Source organism: Oncorhynchus clarkii, chromosome 25 (genome assembly GCF_045791955.1).
Source record: "Oncorhynchus clarkii lewisi isolate Uvic-CL-2024 chromosome 25, UVic_Ocla_1.0, whole genome shotgun sequence".
Classification (NCBI taxonomy): Eukaryota; Metazoa; Chordata; class Actinopteri; order Salmoniformes; family Salmonidae; genus Oncorhynchus; species Oncorhynchus clarkii.
In genome coordinates, this window is record NC_092171.1 from 22,198,352 (window position 1) to 22,221,330 (window position 22,979).

The window sequence follows — 22,979 nt, forward strand, 5'->3', positions numbered from 1 at the left end:
TATTTCTCTGGTCACCCCCAAAGCCAATTCTCCCTTTGGCCGCCTCTCCTTCCAGTTCTCTGCTGCCAATGACTGGAACAAACTACAAAAATCTCTGAAACTGGAAACACTTATCTCCCTCACTAGCTTTAAGCACCAGCTGTCAGAGCAACTCACAGATTACTGCATCTGTACATAGCCCATCTATAATTTAGCCCAAACAACTACCTCTTCCCCTACTGTATTCATTTATTTTGCTCCTTTGCACCCCATTATTTCTATCTCTATATTTCTCTCTCACATTCTTCCACTGCAAATCCACCATTCCAGTGTTTTTCTTGCTAAATTGTATTTACTTCGCCACCATGGCCTTTTTTGCCTTTACATCCCTTATCTCACCTCATTTGCTCACATTGTATATAGACTTATTTTTCTACTGTATTATTGACTGTATGTTTGTTTTACTCCATGCTGTTGTATGTGTCGAACTGCTTTGCTTTATCTTGGCCAGGTCGCAATTGTAAATGAGAACTTGTTCTCAACTTGCCTACCTGGTTAAATAAAGGTGAAATAAAATACATAAATAAATGCCTAGATTGTCCTGTTGAGGGCAGCAGTGCCCTAACGTTATGAGTGTGAGAGGTTAAATTGATTGTGACACAGGAAGCACAGTGTGAATGGCCATCTGGATGCCAGAGCTATTCTACAACCCAGAGCCTGCTCTGTTTTAGTTGTTTGAACCCTCGCTGGTCTACTTCAATGTGGATGAAAATCGAGCAGTGTTGAGTGATGGGTTATCTCTGGCTCCTAGACACAGCTTACTATGTATACCTCAGCTACCCCAGACCACACTCTATCTTCACTCCATAGTTCTGTCTTCTTTGAGTGGGAGTTACAGTACTTCATATCTTAACAATACAAATTGTAGCTGTACCTCATCTCTCACAGAGCCCCTCTACGCCATTCATATCCATGACTTATCCAGTTGGGTTAATCTAAGACATGCTCAGTAGAATAACACAGTAAGGGCTCTATAGTCTTTACCTACCTAGTGTGCTGCAGTTGAACAGAACACCTTGTACTGGCTAGTCATGTCTGGTACATTTATGGCCCATACAGTACTGCACTCCGTGTTCTTTGTGTTTTTTCCTGCTCCCATATTCTGGAACATATGTGTGCCTAACCTGTAATGAGATCAATTATTTATGTATTTGCACAGTGTACATTGCTTAAAATGGAGCTGGAGAAGAAGGCAGATGTTTTACATGCCCCCAACAGATTGTGTTTTTTGTTTGTTTATTTGCGTTGTTTGTAACTTATTTTAACTTATTTTGTACATAATGTTGCCGCTACCGTCTCTTATGACTGAAAATAAATTCTGGACATCAGGACTGCGAATACTCACCGCGGACTGGCAGAACCCTTTTTTTCCTCTTTAACGAGTCTGACGAGCCCGACGTGAACGATATACTGCTTTCTCGGGAACAGGCTCAGATCCCTGTGATTTGCGTGAAGAGGAGGCGGAGAAAAAGGGGCTGGAGGGTGGGTTGCCTTCTGAGAATTCGTAGGCGATCGAATAAACCCCCACTTTCTTCCATTATGCTAGCAAACGTGCAATCTTTGGACAATAAAATAGATGACCTACGCGGAAGATTAAACTATTAACGGGACATTCAAAACGGTAATATCTTATGCTTCACGGAGTCGTGGCTGAACGACGACAGTCAACATACAGCTGGCTGGTTATACACTACACTGGGAGGACAGAACAGCAGCGTCTGGTAAGACAAGGGGCGGTGGACTATGTATTTTTGTAAATAACAGCTGGTGCATGATATCTAAGGAAGTCTCTAGCTATTCCTCGCCTGAGGTAGAGTATCTCATGATAAGCTGTAGACCACACTATCTACCTAGAGTTTTCATCTGTATTTTTCATAGCAGTTTACATACCACCACAGTCAGAGGCAGGCACTGACAGAAATGAATGAGCTGTATTTTGCCATAAGCAAACAAGAAAACGCTCACCCAGAGGCAGTGCTCCTAGTAGCCAGGGACTTTAATGCAGGGAAACTTAAATATGTTTTACCAAATTTCTATCAGCATGTTAAATGTGCAACTAGAGGGAAAAAAACTTTGGACCACCTTTACTCCATACACAGAAGCATACAAAGCTCTCCCTCGCCCTCCATTTAGCAAATCTGACCATAATTCTATCCTCCTCAATTCCTGCTTACAAGCAAAAATGTAAGCAGGAAGCACCAGTGACTAGATCAATAAAAAAGTGGTCAGATGAAGCAGATGCTAAGCAAAAGGACTGTTTTGCTAGCACAGACTGGAATATGTTCGGGGATTCCTACGATGACATTGAGGAGTACACCAGTCACTGGCTTCATTAATAAGTGCATTGATGACGTCGTCCCCACAGTGCATACCCCAACTAGAAGCCATGGATTATAGGCAACATCCGCACTGAGCTAAAGGCTAGAGCTGCCGCTTTCAAGGAGCGGGACTCTAAACCGGAAGCTTATAAGAAATCCCGCTATGCCCACCGAAGAACCATCAAACAGGCAAAGCATCAATATAGGACAAAGATCAAATCACACTACACCGGCTCTGACGCTCGTCGGATGTGGCAGGGCTTGCAAACCATTACAGACAACCAAGGGAAGCACAGCCGAGAGCTGCCCAGTGACACGAGCCGACCAGACGAGCTAAACTACTTCTATGCTCGCTTCGTGGCAAATAACACTGAAACATACATGAGAGCACCAGCTGTTCCAGAAGACTGTGTGATCACGCTCTCCGCAGCCAATGTGAGTAAGACCTTTAAACAGGTCAACATTCACAAGGCCACAGGGCCAGACGGATTACCAGGACGTGTACTGCGAGCATGCGCTGACGAACTGGCAAGTGTCTTCACTGACATTTTCAACCTCTTCCTGTCCAAGTCCGTAATACCAACATGTTTTAAGCAGACAACCATAGTGCCTGTGCCCAAGAACGCCAAGATAACCTGCCTAAATGACTACCGACCCGAAGCACTCACGTCTGTAGCTATGAAGTGCTTTGAAAAGCTGGTCATGGCTCTCATCGACGCCATTGTCCCAGAAACCCCAGACCGACTCCAATTTGCATACCGCCCCAACAGATCCACAGATGATGCAATCTATTTTGCACCCCGCACTGCCCTTTCCCACCAGGACAAAAATAAACACCAATGTGAGAATACTATTCATTGACTACAGCTCAGCGTTCAACACTGTTGTGCCCTCAATGCTCATCAATAAGCCAAGGACCCTGGGACTAAACACCTTCCTCTGCAACTGGATCCAGGACTTCCTGACGGGCCGCCCCCAGGTGGTAAGGGTAGGTAACAACACATCCGCCACGCTGATCCTCAAGACAGGGACCCCTCAGGGGTGCGTGCTCAGTCCCCTCCTGTACTCTCTGTTCACTCATGACTGCACAGCCAGGCACGACTCCAACACCATCATCAAGTTTGCCAATGACACAACAGTGGTAGGCCTGATAACCGGGAAGACAGCTTATAAGGAGGAGGTCAGAGACCTGGCCATGTGGTGCCAGGACATCAACCTCTCCCTCAATGTAATCAAGACAAAGGAGATGATTGTGGACTACAGGAAAAAGAAGACTGAGCACCCCCCCATTCTCAGCGATGGGGCTGCAGTGGAGTAGGTTGAGGGCTTCAAGTTCCTTGGTGTCCATCACCAACAGACTAACATGGTCCAAGCACACCAAGACAGTCATGTGAAGACAGCACGACAAAACCTATTCCCCCTCAGGAGTCTGAAAAGATTTGGCATGGGTCCTCAGATCCTCAAAAGGTTCTACAGGTACACCGTTGAGAGCATCATTGCCTGGTATGGCAACTGCTCGGCCTCTGACCACAAGGCATGACAGAAGGTGCCTAGTCACTGGGGCCAAGCCTCCTGCCATCCAAGACCTCTATACAAGGCAGTGTCAGAGGAAGGCCAAAAAGATTGTCAAAGACTCCAGCCACTCTAGTCATAGACTGTTCTCTCTGCTACTGCATGGCAAGCGTTACCGGAGCGCCAAGTCTAGGTCCAAGAGACTTCTTAACAGCTTCTATCCCCAAGCCATAAGACTCCTGAACACCCTAATCTAATGGCTACCCAGACTATGTGCACCCCTCCATTTTACACCGCTGCTACTGTCTGTTGTTTTCATCTATGCATAGTCACTTTAATAACTCTACCTACATGGTAGCAGTGTGAACAAGCAGCGGCCCGGGTGGTAATTGTCCTTGATTATCTTTTTGGCCTTCCTGTGACATCCGGTGCTGTAGGTGTCATGGAGGACAGGTAGTTTGCCCCCGGTGATGCGTTGTGCTGACCGCACCACCCTCTGGAGAGTCTGGGTGGTGCAGTTTCCGTACCGGGCAGTGACACAGCCCGACAGGATGCTCTCAATTGTGCATCAGTACAAGTTTGTATCCACCCTCTGGAGAGCCTAGCACTTGAAGGCGGTGCAGTTGCCATACCAGGCTATGATACAGCCTGATAGGATGCTCTCGATTGTCACCCAAAACCCTGACCAACTTTTACAGATGCACAAGACAAATTTCTTCAGCCTCCTGAGGTCCACCCACACTATCTGTGTGGGTGGACCTTTTCAGTTTGTCCGTGATGTGTACGCCGAGGAACTTAACTTTCCACCTTCTCCACCACTGTCCCTTCGATGTGGATAGGTGGGTTCTCCTTCTGCTGTTTCCTGAATTCCACGATCATCTCCTTTGTTTTGTTGAGTGAGATGTTGTTTTCCTGAAACCACCCTCCGAGTGCCCTCACCTCCTCCCTGTAGGTTGTCTCGTCGTTGTTGGTAATCAAGTTCACTACTGTTGTCTGCAAACTTGATGTTTGAGTTGAAAGCGTGAATGGCCACGCAGTTGTGGATGAACAGGGAGTCCAGGAGGGGGCTGAGCATGCACCCTTGTGGGGCCCCAGTGTTGAGGGTCAACGAAGTGGAGATGTTGTTTCCTACCATCACCACCTGGGTGCGGCCCGTCAAAGTCCAGGACCCAATTGCACAGACCTAGGGCCTCCTGCTTGATGATGAGCTTGGAGGGTTCTATGTATGGGGTTGAATGCTGTAGTCAATGAATAGTCAATGAATAGCATTCTTACTTGGGTATTCATCTTGTCCAGATGGGATAGGGCAGTGTGATGGCAATTGTATCGTCTGTGGACCTGTTGGGGTGGTATGCAAACTGAAGTGTGTCTAGGATGGCCGGTAAGGTGGAAGTGATGTGATCCTTGACATGTCAATCAAAGCACTTCATGATGACGGGGCGTAATACGGGGCGATAGTAATTTAGTTCAGTTGTCTTTGCCTTCTTGGGTACAGGAACAATGGTGGCCATCTTGAAGCATGTGGGGACAGCAGACTGGGATAGAGAGCGACTGAATATGTCCGTAAACACACCAGCCTGCTGGTCTGTGCATGCTCTGAGGATGCGGCTAGGGATGCCGTCTGGGCCAGCAGCCTTGCGAGGGTAAACTTTTTTGGGATAGGGGGCAGTATTCGGAAGTTTGGATGACTGAGGTGCCCAAAGTAAACTGCCTGCTACTCAGGCCTAGAAGCTAGGGTATGCATATAATTAGTAGATTTGGATAGAAAACACTAAAGTTTCCAAAATGGTTAAAATAATGTATGTGAGTATAACAAAACTAATATGGCAGGTGACAACCTGAGGAGAATCCATCCATGAAGTGCTATTATTTTGAAATGCCTGTTTTTCCATTGAAAGCCTATCCACCATACAAAGACTTATGACGCAGTTCACGATTCCTATGGCTTCCACTACATGTGGCCAGTCTTTATGCATTGTTTCAGGATTTTACTCTAAAAAATGAGGGAGAAACACCACTTTCAATGAGAGGCCAGTGGAAATTTCCAGAGATGTGTCCTCGCCTTTCTTGTTTTTCCTTTTCTATTGACGAAGCTATTGTCCGGTTGAAATATGATTGATTATTTTTGACAAAAACAACCTGAGGATTGATTATAAACATCGTTTGACATGTTTCTACAAACTTTTATGATTTTTCGTCTGCCTGCTGTGACAGCGCTTTGTGCCAATGGATTACTGAACAAAACAAACATTTATTGTGTCACATGGAGTCTTGTGAGTGCAACCATACAAAGATCATTAAAAGGTAAGTGATACATTCTATTGCTATTTCTGACTTTTGTTACTCCTCTGCTTGGCTGGTTACTGTTTAATGATTTGTCTGCTGGGCGCTGTTCTCAGATAATCGCATAGTTTGCTTTCGCCGTAAAGCCTTTTTGAAATCTGACACAGCGGTTGGATTAACAATAAGTTCATCTTTAAGCTGATGTATAACACTTGTATGTTTTAGGAATTTTTATTATGAGTATTTCTGTTTTTGAATTTGGCGCTCTGCAATTTCACTTGCTGTTGTCGAGGACGCTACCGTCCCACCTATCCCAAGGAAGTTAACACGTTTAAATGTTTTGCTCATGTCGGCCACAAAGAAGGAGAGATGGGGGGGGGGGGGGGGGGGGCTGCAGTCCTTGTTAGAGGTCTGCAAGAATGGCACTGTATTATCCTCAATGCGGGCAAAGAAGGGTTTTAGTCTGGAAGCGTGACGTCGGTGTCTGGGACGTGGCTGGTTTTCTTTTTGTAGTTTGTGATTTCCTGTAGACCCTGCCACATACGTCTCGGGTCTGAGTCGTTGAATTGCGACTCCACTTTGTCCCTGTACCGGCATTTCGCTTGTTTGATTGCCTTGCGGAGGGAATAACTACACTGTTTATATTCAGTGATGTTCCCAGACCTCTTTCCATTGTTAAATGCGGTGGTTCGCTCTTTCAGTTTGCTGCGAATGCCGCCATCCATCCATGGTTTCTGGTTAGGGTAGGTTTTAATAGTCACAGTGGGTGCAACATCGCCAATGCACTTCCTTATATACTCACTCACCGAGTCAGCGTATAGATCAGTGTTATTCTCTGAGGCTGACTGGACCATATCCCAGTCCGCGTGATCAAAACAATCTTGAAGCGTGGATTCCGATTGGTCAGACCAGCATTGAATGGTTCTAGTCACTGGTACATCCTGTTTGAGTTTCTGCCTATAAGATGGTAGGAGCAAGATGGCGTCGTGGTCGGACTTGATGAAGTGAGGTCGGGGGAGGGCTTTGTATGTGTCCTGGAAGTTAGAGTATAAGTGATCGAGTGTATTACCCCCGCGAGTACTGCAATCAATATGCTGATTGAATTTAGGTATCCTTATTAAAATCCCCAGTTACAATTAATGCAGCCTCAGGATATATGGTTTCCAGTTTACATAGAGTCCAGTGAAGTTCCTTGAGGGCCGTCGTGGTGTCTGCTTGAGGGGGAATGTACACAGCTGTGACGATAACTGACAAGAATTCACTTGGAGGTAATATGGCCGGCATTTGACTGTAAGGAATTCTAGGTCGGGTGAGCAGAAGGACTTGAGTTCCTATATGTTATGATTACACCATGAGTCGTTAATCATGAGGCATACACACCCCCTCTTCACAGAGGGGTGTTTATCTCTGTCGGTGCGATGCATGGAGAAGCCCGGTGGCTGAACCGATTCCGATAACATATCCCGAGAGAGCCATGTTTCCGTGAAACAGAGAATGTTACAATCTCTGATGTCTCTCTGGAAGGCAACCCTTGTTCGAATTTCGTCTACCTTGTTGTAAAGAGACTGGACATTGGTGAGTAGTATACTTTGGAGCAGTGGGCGATGTGCACGTCTACGGAGCCTGACCAAGAGGCCGCTCCGTCTGCCGAGGCACAGTTGTTTTGGTTCGGCTTCTGGGATTAGATCCATTGTCCTGGTCCAAACAGAGGACCCGCTTCGGGTATGTCCTATTCCTGGTCGTAATGTTGGTAAGTGGATGTCGGTCGCTCTTATATCCAATAGTTCTTCCCGGCTGTATGTAATAAACTTAAGATTTCCTGTGGTAACAATGTAAGAAATAATACATAAAAAAACTAAATACTGCAAGGTTTCCTAAGGACTCGAAGCGAGGCGACCATCTGTCGGCGCCATTTTGTATAGTAGGGTAATAGACAAGAGTTTGACGTCTCTTCCTCCTTGACATAAGGAACTTGGTATGTCCTCAAACATGTAGAGCTGTTGTGGATAAAGTTGGGATTCGTTATTGTGTATGTACAAACTGAACCATTGTCCCTGTGTTGCAGGACCGCCTGTTCTTTGTGATGGAGTTTGTCAACGGGGGCGACCTCATGTTCCACATCCAGAAGTCCAGGAAGTTTGAGGAGGGCCGCGCTTGCTTCTACACTGCCGAGATCACCTCTGCACTAATGTTCCTGCACAGCAAGGGCATCCTCTACAGGTCCAATACACACACACACACACACACACACATGCTCTTATATAGAGACGGCTAACCTTTTCATTGAAGTGATGCCAAGGTGGCAGGTGACTGGTTCTAATCCATCTAGATTTGTGTGTGGTCTTTTAAAAGTCTTTTTACATGGTTGTTGTCCACTTACCATGATGGCCAACACAACGATCTCTCTGCCAAACCTCATGTTGATAAAGGTGGCAGCAGCATCTGAGCGGCTACGCTAAATGTTGAGTTTATATCTACAGTGCCTTGCGAAAGTATTCGGCCCCCTTGAACTTTGCGACCTTTTGCCACATTTCAGGCTTCAAACATAAAGATATAAAACTGTATTTTTTTGTGAAGAATCAACAACAAGTGGGACACAATCATGAAGTGGAACGACATTTATTGGATATTTCAAACTTTTTTAACAAATCAAAAACTGAAAAATTGGGCGTGCAAAATTATTCAGCCCCCTTAAGTTAATACTTTGTAGCGCCACCTTTTGCTGCGATTACAGCTGTAAGTCGCTTGGGGTATGTCTCTATCAGTTTTGCACATCGAGAGACTGAATTTTTTTCCCATTCCTCCTTGCAAAACAGCTCGAGCTCAGTGAGGTTGGATGGAGAGCATTTGTGAACAGCAGTTTTCAGTTCTTTCCACAGATTCTCGATTGGATTCAGGTCTGGACTTTGACTTGGCCATTCTAACACCTGGATATGTTTATTTTTGAACCATTCCATTGTAGATTTTGCTTTATGTTTTGGATCATTGTCTTGTTGGAAGACAAATCTCCGTCCCAGTCTCAGGTCTTTTGCAGACTCCATCAGGTTTTCTTCCAGAATGGTCCTGTATTTGGCTCCATCCATCATCCATCATCCCATCAATTTTAACCATCTTCCCTGTCCCTGCTGAAGAAAAGCAGGCCCAAACCATGATGCTGCCACCACCATGTTTGACAGTGGGGATGGTGTGTTCAGCTGTGTTGCTTTTACGCCAAACATAACGTTTTGCATTGTTGCCAAAAAGTTCAATTTTGGTTTCATCTGACCAGAGCACCTTCTTCCACATGTTTGGTGTGTCTCCCAGGTGGCTTGTGGCAAACTTTAAACAACACTTTTTATGGATATCTTTAAGAAATGGCTTTCTTCTTGCCACTCTTCCATAAAGGCCAGATTTGTGCAATATACAACTGATTGTTGTCCTATGGACAGAGTCTCCCACCTCAGCTGTAGATCTCTGCAGTTCATCCAGAGTGATCATGGGCCTCTTGGCTGCATCTCTGATCAGTCTTCTCCTTATATGAGCTGAAAGTTTAGAGGGACGGCCAGGTCTTGGTAGATTTGCAGTGGTCTGATACTCCTTCCATTTCAATATTATCGCTTGCACAGTGCTCCTTGGGATGTTTAAAGCTTGGGAAATATTTTTGTATCCAAATCCGGCTTTAAACTTCTTCACAACAGTATCTCGGACCTGCCTGGTGTGTTCCTTGTTCTTCATGATGCTCTCTGCGCTTTTGACGGACCTCTGAGACTATCACAGTGCAGGTGCATTTATACGGAGACTTGATTACACACAGGTGGATTGTATTTATCATCATTAGTCATTTAGGTCAACATTGGATCATTCAGAGATCCTCACTGAACTTCTGGAGAGAGTTTGCTGCACTGAAAGTAAAGGGGCTGAATAATTTTGCACGCCCAATTTTTCAGTTTTTGATTTGTTAAAAAAGTTTGAAATATCCAATAAATGTTGTTCCACTTCATGATTGTGTCCCACTTGTTGTTGATTCTTCACAAAAAAAGTACAGTTTTATATCTTTATGTTTGAAGCCTGAAATGTGGCAAAAGGTCGCAAAGTTCAAGGGGGCCGAATACTTTCGCAAGGCACTGTAGAGAGCCCTCCATGTTAGCGCCACATATAATGACTGCTAGATTGATGTGACGAGCTAATGTCTTTTCCTGGAAATACCCTAACCCTAGAACACCAGGCCTTGCTCTATAACAGTACTAAAGACCCTGTGCTGACTTCTCAACATATGGTCCCAGATGTAGCCCAAGTGTATTATGTAACCTAACCACCTTCTTGTCTTAACTACTGTATCTCTTCCTCGTGCTCTTTCACCTCAAGATAAAGGGCTCATTATCAGCCAATCAGGGGCCATAAAATGGAGCAACAAAATGATTTTTGCAAAAGTGCTTTAATCTCGATTTTAGACCATTAATATAATCTTAAATCAAAGTCCAGAGCTTATAGTACCCAATGTCAAAATGTTACAGACCACAAGGTCCCCTCCTTGACTAGTCCTTTAATCTCTTTAGGTTTGCTTACTGTGCTGTTAGTCATTATTACATATTTGAAGTCCAGATAAGGTAAATGGTTTGGGTTAGTAAGTCAGTAAGTCACCAACTACTCCCTCTACTAGTACTTTCCGCTCCCTGTATGATTGGGAAGCACTTGGTCCCTCTCTCTATGCCTGCAGCTGTTTCCCAATCACCAGTTGGAGATGTGATTCACAGCAGATCAAGTCAGCATGCGGCAGACGTTCAGAATGCACTGAGATGTTTCCAGCATGGCAGTTTGACCCCAAGGTCATGAACACACTGTGACTATGACCTACATCGCATAGACAAAGGTCTAATGTCTCTAATATCGACGCTAGATTCACTGCCCAGCCGTGCCTCTCACAGGAAGTGATGAAGAGGAATTAGGTGGATGAGGTAGCGACTGAGGTTGGAGTAGAGAGCCAAACAAAAACCAGAGGACAGGAAGCAGGCAGGGTTTGTGATTAAGTGGAGGGTAATTCTTTAGTAAAACGGTGTCATTGGACTCAAGCCTGAAAACCCCACCACCCACTGGTCACAAACTGTTTGAATCAACGTTGTTTCAACCTAATTTGAGAGATTAACGTACTTTGGCGTGAAAAGTGCAAATCAATCCCAGAACAACAGCAAAGGACCTTGTGAAGATGCTGGAGGAAATGGGTACAAAAGTACATATATCCACAGTAAACCATATATCGATATATCCTATATCCGGAGAAGACAAGGTGAGTGCTACCATCAGTCCTGTGTCATGCCAACAGTAAAGCATCCTGAGACCATTCATGTGTGGGGTTGCTTCTCAGCCAAGGGAGTGGGCTCACTCACAATTTTGCCTAAGAACACAACCATGAATAAAGAATGGTACCAACACATCCTCCGAAACCAACTTATCCCAACCATCCAGGAACAGTTTGGTGACGAACAATGCCTTTTCCAGCATGATGGAACAGTTTGCCATAAGGCAAAAGCAGGGAACAAAACATTGATATTTGGGTCTATGGCCAGGAAACTCCCCGGACGTTAATCCCATTGAGAACTTGTGGTCAATCCTCAAGAGGCGGGTGGACAAACAAAAACCCACAAATTCTGACAAACTCCAAGCATTGATTATGCAAGAATGGGCTGCCATCAGTCAGGATGTGGCCCAGAAGTTAATTGACAGCATGCCAGGGCAGATTGCAGAGGTCTTGAAAAAGAAGGGTCAATAGACGCCTTTGACACTTATGAAATGCTTGTAATTATACTTCAGTATTCCATAGTAACATCTGACAAAAATATCTAGACACTGAAGCTGCAAACTTAGTGGAAATTAATATCTGTGTCATTCTCAACTTTTGGCCACGACTGTATGTACCTCCGACTTCAACTGTATTGTCTTTTTATTTATTTTTTTACCCTAGGTTGAATTGAAACAAAAGTCGTTGATGACTTTGCAAATGCTTTTTAGGCCTAAAAAGTATCATTGAAATACTGTATGACTTATAAAGTATGCTTACATTTTAATTTGCTTTGTTAAAATGTAGCTTTGGAATGGCTGATAGCAACAGTGAATATATTTAGTTACTAAGAGATCTCTCAAAATCATTCTCTCGATAGCACATTGATAGTAGTCAGTGACACATATTAAAGCTGAGCAGGGCTGGGTTTGGGAGACCAAATGGATAGCTGTAGATATATAAACTCTCCGATAGTTTTTTTCTGATAGTGGATATAACGGTATTTCAAAAGGTGCAAATTCAACATATTTTATATAAGGTTTATCTATGTTGAAAATGTGTAACCATGATGACATAATCCTGTGATTCAAATTTCACCCTTAAAACAACAATTTCACATTCAATATGTTGAAAAATTACATTGAAACAATGTTGATTCAACCAATTTGTGCCCAGTGGGATATTACATTTTATTAAATTGTAGACAAACTGGAATTTGACAACCAAACACAATTTAATATCACTTTTGCAATACAGTAAATTCCCTATTAACTTGTTAACAAATGATGTGTTGGATTCACATCTCTAACTTCAACAACAAAAATGTAAAGAATAAGATTAAGCCAGTGGCTCAGATGAAACTATCCAAGCATTAGATATCCTTGAAATGTTGATATTTGGTTGCGTGGTCAACCAAACACAATTCAATAATCTTTCATATGTAACAGTATTTATTCAACCTTAAAATGAGTAACACATCTATGGCCACATTTTGAGGTTAGCCTACTGTAACTCTAAATCTCTTACGTAATCAAGCGTGCATGTTCAAGATAGCATTCAAAGGTCGCAGGTCTGTGGAGATCTTCAGTTGCTTTCATAATCTGTGCAGAATCTTGAACAGCATTGATCACTTGCACTATGTACTTTTAATGTAATCTCAACTGCAACCCAGGACATTTGGTTGTTCTATTAGATGAAGCCCATAACACGTTAAGTTGTTGTATAAATACAAATATCTGACATTGTATTCCCATTTGAACTTTGTTATGCTTTTAAATGGTTGACAGCGCAGTAATAACACATTTAGATGACAACTAAACCAAAAATCAAACATATTGTTTTTCTACTGTAATTTGGTTGTGCTTTTATACTGAACAAAAATATAACTGCAACATGCAACAATTTCATTGATTTTTACTGAGTTACAGTCACTCAGTCAATTGAAATAAATTCATTAGGACCTAATCTATGCATTTCACATGATTGTTGGTCACAGATACCTTAAACAAATGGGCCTCAGGATCTTGTTACGATATTTTTGTGCATTAAAATTGCCCTCGATTTAAATGCAATTGTGTTCATTGTTTGTAGCTTATACCCATACCATAACCCCGGCACTCTGTTCACAACGTTGACATCAGCAAACCGCTCACCCACACTACGCCATACACGTGGTCTGCGGTTGTTAGGCCGGTTGTATGTACTGCCAAATTTTTAAAAATGACGTTGGAGGTGGTTTATGGTATTTTTCAATTAACATTGAATTATCTGGCAACCGCACTGGTGGCTAATCCTTTTGTCAACATGCCAATTGCACGCCCCCTCAAAATTGTCGACATCTCTGGCATTGTGTTGTGTGACAAAACTGCACATTTTACAAAAGGTGCACCTGTGTATTGATCATGCTGTTTAATCGGCTTCTTAGAGTAATGGTGCCGATAGAGAGGGCTGCCTCACTTCTAGTCCTTAGGAAACTTTGCAGTATTTAAAAATATATATACAGTGGGGCAAAAAAGTATTTAGTCAGCCACCAATTGTGCAAGTTCTCCCACTTAAAAAATATGAGAGGCCTGTAATTTTCATCATAGGTACACTTCAACTATGACAGACAAAATGAGGGAAAAAAATCCAGAAATCACATTGTAGGATTTTTAATGAATTTATTTGCAAATTATACAAGGCCCTCCCTCCCCCGCCCTCCTTTCGGCAAATCTGACCATGACTCCATTTTGCTCCTCCCTTCCTATAGGCAGAAACTCAAACAGGATGTACCCTTGCTAAGGACTATACACATACGTCTCGTGTCTGAGTCCTTGAATTGCGACTCCACTTTCTCTATACTGACATTTTGCTTGTTTGATTCCCTTGTGGAGGGAATAACTACACTGTTTGTATTCGGCCATATTCCTAGTCACCTGTCCATGTTTATTATCTTGGCAAAGGAGACATTCTCACTAACAGGGATGTAAAACAAATTTGTGCACCATATGAGAGAAATAAGCTTTTTGTGTGTATGGAACATTTTTGTGATCTTTTATTTCAGCTCATGAAACATGGGACCAACACTTTACATGTTGCATTTATATTTTTGTTCAGTATAGAATCACAAGCTTCATGTAGTAAATGCGTGCTTGAAGTATGGGAGCAAATATTATACTTTAGACTGCTTTATTTCTACAAGTCTTTTTTGCCCTGTGTTTGTTTTGCAGTGAGCCAGAGGCACCATGAGGAACTGAGTCAGTCAGGACAGGAAACACCAGATTAAACCAACCACACTATACTTCCATTAATGTGTGTCTGTGTGTCTTCACTCTATTTCTTTTTCCTCACTCCCTCCCTCTCACACATACACACACAACCTACACATTAAGTCATTACCTCACCTTTACCTGCAGACTCAGCCATGCCCGTCTAACACATTGGTGACGCATCACTGCTGTGTCACCTGATCTCAGATTAGCGCTATTGGCTGGGTTAATCAGTCTCTCAGATAGCCAAGGCTCCAACGGCCTTAGTGGGGAGGAGGAGGGGCCTCCAATAGAGATGGAGACAGAGACCAGACAATTTATTGTTATGGGGGATGATTCATTATGAAGGAAATTAATAATGACTGCTTTGCTCCTACCTTACTGCTTCTCCTGAATATTGCTTCTCCTCGTTACAGTGCTAATTTAAAGACGCTAGACAAACTTCAAAGATACAAGAGCCCAACGCCAAAACATTTTGTTAATGTCTGTGTTTGAAGTTCTCCCCATTGTCAGCTCGGGGATTTGAACTTGCAACCTTCCAGTTATGAGTCCAACGCTCTAACCACTAGGCTATCCTGCCGCCCCAATAGGGAACATACGTAATAGTTGAATAGTTTCCCCCCAAAAATGAATGCGTTTAGGAGTCTACAGGTCTGGAGATGTCTGTAATGAGGTGTTATGTTTTCCAGGGATCTTAAACTGGACAATGTGCTCCTTGATAAGGATGGACACTGTAAACTGGCTGATTTTGGCATGTGCAAGGAGGGCATGTTTGAAGGTGTGGCCACGGGCACCTTCTGTGGGACGCCTGACTACATCGCCCCAGAGGTCAGTTTACCCCCCTCCACTTATACCCCTTCCTCTGCTCTAAGATTGCATCCTTTACACCAATGGGAATCATTAAGTATCGGTCTCCCATCTATCTTTCGAAGGACATTGGAGTTCACATTATTTAGGAGCCAGCCCCACTATGTCACCCCACCACTCTGAATACCCAGTACTGTTAACACTGGTCCTCTAATCCAGTCTCCCTGGTGGTTAGCAGCTAGGTAACACACCTGTGTTGGGTTGGCCCCCTGAAACCACTTCAGTTCTGTTAGGAGAGCCCCATCTGCCTCTCACAGGCTCTGTTTGCCAACACTCTTTAAATCCCCACGACGAAATGCACCAAGAGAGGGGTCCTTGGTTACGAATTAGTGAGTTTATGAATGTGGAGTGTGTATGTGTTTGTACGTAAAGCATTTAGTCTGATTTTGATGAATGGCTTCATTGCCATCCCCAACACTCAGTCCTTAGTGTATCCCAGTGAAGAGCAGCGAAACCCAAGGAACTGTCTTGGCTCTGGAATTTGGTGTTACATTTAGTAAAACTCCAGTTGATGTACTTTAGAAGGTCTCTACTATGTTGTGTAATGTTGTTAAATGTCATGTGTTGTGGGTACCCAGATTCTTCAGGAGATGCTGTATGGGCCGTCTGTGGACTGGTGGGCTCTCGGGGTGCTGCTCTACGAGATGCTGTCTGGCCACGCCCCCTTCGAGGCAGAGAACGAGGACGACCTGTTTGAGTCCATCCTGAATGAGGAGATTATCTATGCATCCTGGCTGAGTGCTGATGCAGTCAATATCCTGAAAGCTGTAAGTCCATCCTAAAAAAATTAAAAGTCCATCCTTAATGCGGAGCTCATCTATCTGTCCTAAATGACCACAGTTAATCATGTCAATAACACTCAATGCTGTTCATGTTACAGAGGCCTTTATATTGTTTACATGAGAGAATATACAGTGGAGTCTGAAATTATTGACACACCTAAAGATTTGTATAAATAAAGTAGTCAAAAGCTTAGGATTTGGTCCCATATTCCTAGCACGCAATGACTACATCAAGTTTGGGACTGGACAAAATTGTTAGGGAGCCAAGCCCAGCCAATGAGAATTTGTTTTAACCCCACAAGGGCTTTATTACAGACAGAAATACTCCTCAGTTTCATCAGCTTTCCGGGTGGCTGGTCTCAGACTATCCTGTCGTTGGAGGCGGCTTATGGTAGAGAAATGAACATTAAATTCTCTGGCTACAGCTCTGGTGGATATTCCTACAGTCTACATGCCAATTGCACGCTCCCTCAACTTGAGATGTCTGTGGCATTGTGATGTGTGACAAAACTTCACATTTTGGAGTGGCCTTTTATTGTCCCCAGCACAAGGTGCACCTGTGTAATGATCATGCCGTTTAATCAGCTTCTTGATATGCCACACCTGTCAGGTGGATGGATTGTCTTGGCAAAAGAGAAATGCTCACTGACAGGGACGTAAACAAGTTTGTGCACATAATTTGAGAGAAATAAGCTTTTTGTGCATATGGAACATTTCTGTGACCTTTTATTTCAGCTCATTAAACATGAGACCAACACTTTACATGTTGCGTTTATATTTTTGTTCAGTATAGAATCACAAGCTTGATGTAGTCAATGTGTGCTAGGAATATGGGACCAAATACTTAACTTTAGACTACTTTATTTCTACAAATCTTTAGGGGTGTCAATAATTTTGACCACTACCTTTTTGAAAATAGAAAATATTACTATTTCTATTTCTCTCAGCAATTGTATTAGTATGAATAAATAGAAAAAGTCCCCCTTTTTTTGTTGCATACAATATAGCTCAGATTTGAATTATTGTACACAGTCATTATTGCTCATGTTTATCAGGAAGGTGTCAATCATTTCGGGCCCAACTCTGTCAGAGTACATTTTGTCTCTGAACCAAAGGGCAAGAAGATCGATCTATACACAGTTGTGTATTTAGAGCCTTATGAGGAAAAAATGATAAGTCCAATTAGCCTACCACCAGCGGTTTGCATAATAGAATATCAACATTACAGACCACCATGTAGAGAGAAGCAGTAGCAACACTTCCATGCAAACAGAACTGGCACCCATCTGTTGCCACAAGTGATCACAGGGTTAAAAAATAATATAAGCTCTCAGATAGGAGAGAACATACAGGACAGGGTTTTGGGGACGGATTTTTGGTCAGCGCATCGGGGTGGATAATAAATAATCTGGGTCCTCGTGTATGACACTAGCCTCACAGTGCTCCCTCTGTCTTACATAACTACATTAAGGCACAGTCCACTACCCCACCACTATAAATAACGCTGCCTCCTCCCCTCTGACCCCCCCCCCCCCTAGCGTCACATCATGTTATGTAAAGGCTAGCTCGTGTCATCATATCCAGAGGCTTTCAACAGTTGAGTGGATTTAACTCGCTGCTCTATTTATACTGAAAGCTGCTCGCTCTGATATAGTAGGCTTGTTGTCTGTCTGCAAAGTTTAGTTCTCAGGCCTGGCAGAGTGGATGGCACAGGCCTGGTGTAGCCAGTGGAAAATATGATAGACTCAAGTAGGATTTCCCAATTTCCATTTTGTGGTCAGTTGAGGAGGAGGGAATTACATAGTGCATTTCTCTGTCCCATCATGAACTGACTAACCAATTTCCTCTGCTCCTCTACTCTTCTCTCCTGGCCTCTTCTTGTCTTCTTGTCTCTGCTTGTGTCTTCCTTTCTCTACATCAGCTCTACTTTCTCCTCTCCTCTCCTTGTGAACTGTTTCGTTATAAAAAATGCAATGGCTCTGGGCTGTTGAAGAGTGGCTTAGATTAAATCTCAGTTTAATTGTGGTCTGGTCTCAAAGCAAAGTGTATTGGTTGCGTACACAGATTTGTAGATGTGTACGCAATGCTTGTGTTTCTAGCTTCGGCAGTGCAGTAATAGCAACAACAAAGAAATTCACACATAATCAATAAAAATAAAAATAAAAAGTTTTATATAGGATGAGCCGTGACTAGACTACAGTATATACATATAAAGTGGGTGAAACAGTATCTAAACATTATTAAAGTGACCAGTGTTCAGTTAATCTATATACATAGGGCAGCAGTCTCTGAGGTTCAGGGCAGGGTACTGGGCAGAGGCCAGCTAGTGGTGACTGTTTACAGTTTGATGGCCTGAAGATAGAAGCTGTTTCTCAGTCTCTCGGTCCCATCTTTGATGCACCTGTACTGTCTCCGACTTCTAGATGGTAGCGGGGTGAACAGGCCGTGGCTCGGGTGGCTGAGGTCCTTGATGATTTTCTTGGCCTTCCTGTGACATTAGGTGCTACAGATGTCCTGAAGGGCAGGCAGTGTGCCACCGGTGATGCGTTGGGCTGACTGCACCACTCTCTGGAGAGCCCTGCGGTTGCGGACGGTGCAATTGCCGTACCAGCCGGTGATGCAGCCTGACAGGATGCTCTCAATGGTGCATCTGTGGAAGTTCGTGAAGGTCCTAGGGGCCAAACCAAATTTATTCAGCCTCCTGAGGTTGAAGAGGCGCAGATGCATTTTCTTCACCATCCTGTCTGTGTGAATGGACCGCTTTTCAGGTTGTCGGTGATGTGCATATTGAGGAACTTGAAGCACCACTCTGCCAGGGCTCTAATCTCCTCCCTGTATGCTATCTCATCGTTGTTGGTAATCAGGCCTACCACTGTTGGGTTGTGAGCAAACTTTATGATTGAGTTGGAAACGTGCATGGCCAAGCAGTCATGGGTGAACAGGGAGTACCGGAGGGGGCTGAGCACACACCCTTGTGGGGCCGGTGTTGAGGATCAGTGTGGCAGAGGTGTTGTTGCCTACCTTCACCACTTGGGGTCAACCCACCAGGACCCAGTTGAATGGGGAGGACAGACCCAGGGCCCTGAGCTTAGTCATGAGCTTGGAGGGCACTAATGGAGTTGAAAGCTGAGCTGTAGGTGATGAACAACATTCTTACATACAGTACCAGTCAAAAGTTTGAATACACCTACTCATTCCAGTGTTTTTCTTTATTTTTACTATTTTTGACATTGTAGAATAATAGTGAAGAGATCAAAACTATGAAATACCACATATGGAATCATGTAGTAACCAAAAAAGTGTTAAACACATCAAAATATATTTTATATTTGAGATTCTTCAAAGTAGCCACACTTTGCCTTGATGGCAGCTTTGCACACTCTTGGCATTCTCTCAACCAGCTTCATGGGTAGTCACATGGAATGCATTTCAGTGAACAGGTGTGCCTTGTTAAAAGTTAATTTGTAGAATTTCTTTCCTTCTTAATGCGTTTGAGCCTATCAGTTGTGTTACAAAGTAGGGGTGGTATACAGAAGAGAGCCCTATTTGGTAAAAGACGAAGTCTGTATTATGGCAAGAACAATGGTTGGTTTGGATAAGTTCTAATCGTCACAGTGGGAACAACATCCTCTATGCACTTCCTGTCACCAAGTCAGTGTATACGTCAAAACTATTCTCAGAGGCAACCTGGAACATTTCCCAGTTCGTGTGATCAAAACAATCTTGAAGCATAGATTTTGTTTGGTCTGACCAATGTTGAACGGCCCTTACCATGGTAGCTTCCTATTTAAATTTCTACCTATAGGTGGGAGGAGCAGAATGGAGGTGTGAGCTGATTTTTTAAATGTTTTGTTTATTAAATTGACCATAAAACTTAAATCCAAACGTGCATATTAGTAAAATCATCGAGGATAACACACAAAGTCTAGGACTTATTTCCATTGTGGTCCTCTTGAGACAAGATGGCTAGGCAAAATCCAACAGTTGCAACACAGTATGACAGCAAGATAATAAAACATAAAAACAAAGAATAAGAACATCTATCTCATCATTGCAGTTACATCATAAGGTACATTCAAATGGGCACAGAAGACAGTTTTTTGTTTTACTTAAACTGTCCAGTGAGGATGTTGTTTTTATGGGCAGAAGCAACTCATTCCACTCTGAGGACCCAGTATACAAGAAAGTACCTTTCCCAGCATTACTCCTGAACCTGTATAAGTACACATTATCAACACCTGATCTGATGCTGTTATGTGCATCCCTAACATGGGGAAAGTAATCAGTTAGATATCTGGGCGCAGAACCATGAATAGTCCTGTAAACCAAACCAAGTTTAATCTGGGACACCCTAACCTCAACAGGCAACCAGTTCAGTTCCTGAAAGCAGCTCCTGCCTATGTGAGTATGTGGACTCCCCTTCAATACTGCCCTGATCAGCTAATTCTAGGCTATCTGGAGTACTAGCGTATTCAAAATGGCATTGAATGAGGGCAGTGGCTAGCACTCTCATGGAGTCCTTATTAAGCAGCTTGGACTTTCTAGCCAAAAACGTAGTCCTGGGTGGGGGAGGGATTTGTAGCCGTCACGGAAGGGAGAGTATTAATGTTCTGTTAACTGTGTTTGGGTCTGGTGTGGCAAGACCTATTAATCTTGGGGTGGACTGGAGGTGAATCTGGTCCCATTTTTCATTAGTTTTGGCTGATTGGGAATGTCACTGCTAGCCCCCTAGACTCCTCAGCCAACACAGCGGTCCAATACATTAATTTGTTCCTCTGGAATCACTCCTCAAGGAAATTTGAGAGACTGTGTTTAATTTAGTTTTGTTGTGTTTTCTTTGACTCTTCCCCTTGGCTGCTCATACCCACCAACGTCAGATGTTGTTGAGAAAAATGTAAGGTCCACATACAGTATTTAGTCCAGGAAATGGTTGCTTTGTTTTGTTGACACAGTTCAGATAAATAGAATTTACAAAACACATCTGTGTCTCTCCAGACGCCAAGCTGAGCCGGAAAGGAGGTGCTACTGGGCCTCGGGGTGTGTCTTTCTGCAAGTGTGTCAGGGGGGTGGATGGGATGGCATTCAAGGTCGAACCAAATCTGATGCTAATCTCAACAGTCATATTATAAGCCACATTCAAGTTATTTACTTCATTAACACACTTTATTTTACTTTTATTTGCTTCTCATATGCAATTATATTTCTGTTCTCTCCACAGTTCCTGACTAAGAACCCAGCCCGGCGTCTAGGCTGCATGGCGGAAGAGGGCGGGGAGAATGCTGTGACTAGCCACGCCTTCTTCATTGGAATCGACTGGGACAAGCTGAACCGCAGGGAGCTGGAGCCACCTTTCAAACCCCGCATCGTGAGGCGCGCACACACACACCTGATATACATGATTGATGTCATTACAAACTGTTTACAGTAGATATTATGGTAGAGTTGTAATACCTTCCTATCTTACCATTTATAATACACACCCAGTTTTACTCTCTTAACCATTGAATTACAGTATGGTAGGTAGTGGCCTGGGTTATGAAAGACATGCAAGGTGGTATCTGTTGGCAGTTACCCAAAAGTATTTCCAGGACATCTCACTGATATTTTGTTATTGTGCCTCCTTTCCTGTCTAACCAATACTTCACTTTCAGAAAACTGCAGAGGACGTGAACAATTTTGACCCAGACTTCACCCAGGAGGAGCCCACCCTGACGCCGATTGAGGACCTCCTTCCCTCTGTCAATCAAGACGAGTTTCACAACTTCTCCTTCACTGTTCCTGAGCTGCTGGACGATTAAGGTGCCCTGTGTGACACCCCAGCACCCCCAGACTTCTGTCATACCTCCCCCTTTCACTGTTGACCCCTTTTTCTCTGGCCCTACTGACTTCTACTTCTGCCCAATGGGGAGGCAGTTTGAGTGGAAGAGGCTGACTTCCAGATACATGAGGACTCATATTGGACTCTTACTGTAGCACTGAAAAACATATCCAGCTTCTGACATTATCAATTAAATTCTTGCAGCAGGATTGTTGCGTAATTGCGTCTTGGCACTGTGGGATATGACATCACTGTCTCGTCACCGTGAGACATGACTGACTGGTTCTGTGTTGAGACAGAGAGAGGTTGCTCAATGAGGCCAGATTTTAATCAGAGATTCTTTATTTTTCCATGCTCGTTCCTGTCACCTTTGGAAAACATGGGACAGTTCTGACTTGTAATCTTGCTCAAAGTGTTTTACTGATCTTTCAGACTAGTTGACTGAAATGCAAAGCAATGTTAATGGCAATTTGTCCGCTGATACAGAAAGATGAATTTCCCTACAGTTACTTCAAGATAAATACAAGCATTTTTTAAACTAATGAGAATTGTGTATCTGTGTCTTTATTAACTTGACATACTTCTTGTTCATGCTGTGACCATTGGCGATTTTAGCATGTAAATCCTGGTGGGCAAACTTTTTCTTTTTTTTATGCATGCCAGCAAAACCACTACACAACACTAAACAATACATTCATTGCACTATAACGGTGACGAACGGTGCCCACAAACTCTTAGGCCTACATAAAGCTGTCCCAACAGCAGAGCTGAACTTTTCAGCACCATGGAATGAATCCTAACCGCTGCTACACCTGGCTATCAACAGAGCCTTGTCTAGCAGTGAAACAGTTAATTCAG

The 22,979-nt window shown here is 43.4% G+C and overlaps 1 protein-coding gene across 1 annotated transcript in view; it reads left to right on the forward strand.

Moving 5' to 3' along the window:
* Positions 1-22,660, forward strand: part of LOC139383436 (protein kinase C, eta, a) — a 49,580-nt gene extending 26,920 nt beyond the window's left edge. Inside the window, exons 10-14 of the mRNA XM_071127984.1 lie at positions 8,218-8,372; positions 15,344-15,482; positions 16,100-16,288; positions 21,522-21,668; positions 21,955-22,660. Of these exons, the coding sequence (XP_070984085.1) occupies positions 8,218-8,372; positions 15,344-15,482; positions 16,100-16,288; positions 21,522-21,668; positions 21,955-22,101 (777 nt within the window). The 3' untranslated portion in view covers positions 22,102-22,660. The remainder of the gene's footprint in view (positions 1-8,217; positions 8,373-15,343; positions 15,483-16,099; positions 16,289-21,521; positions 21,669-21,954) is intronic.
* The last annotated feature ends 319 nt before the right edge of the window (positions 22,661-22,979 follow it).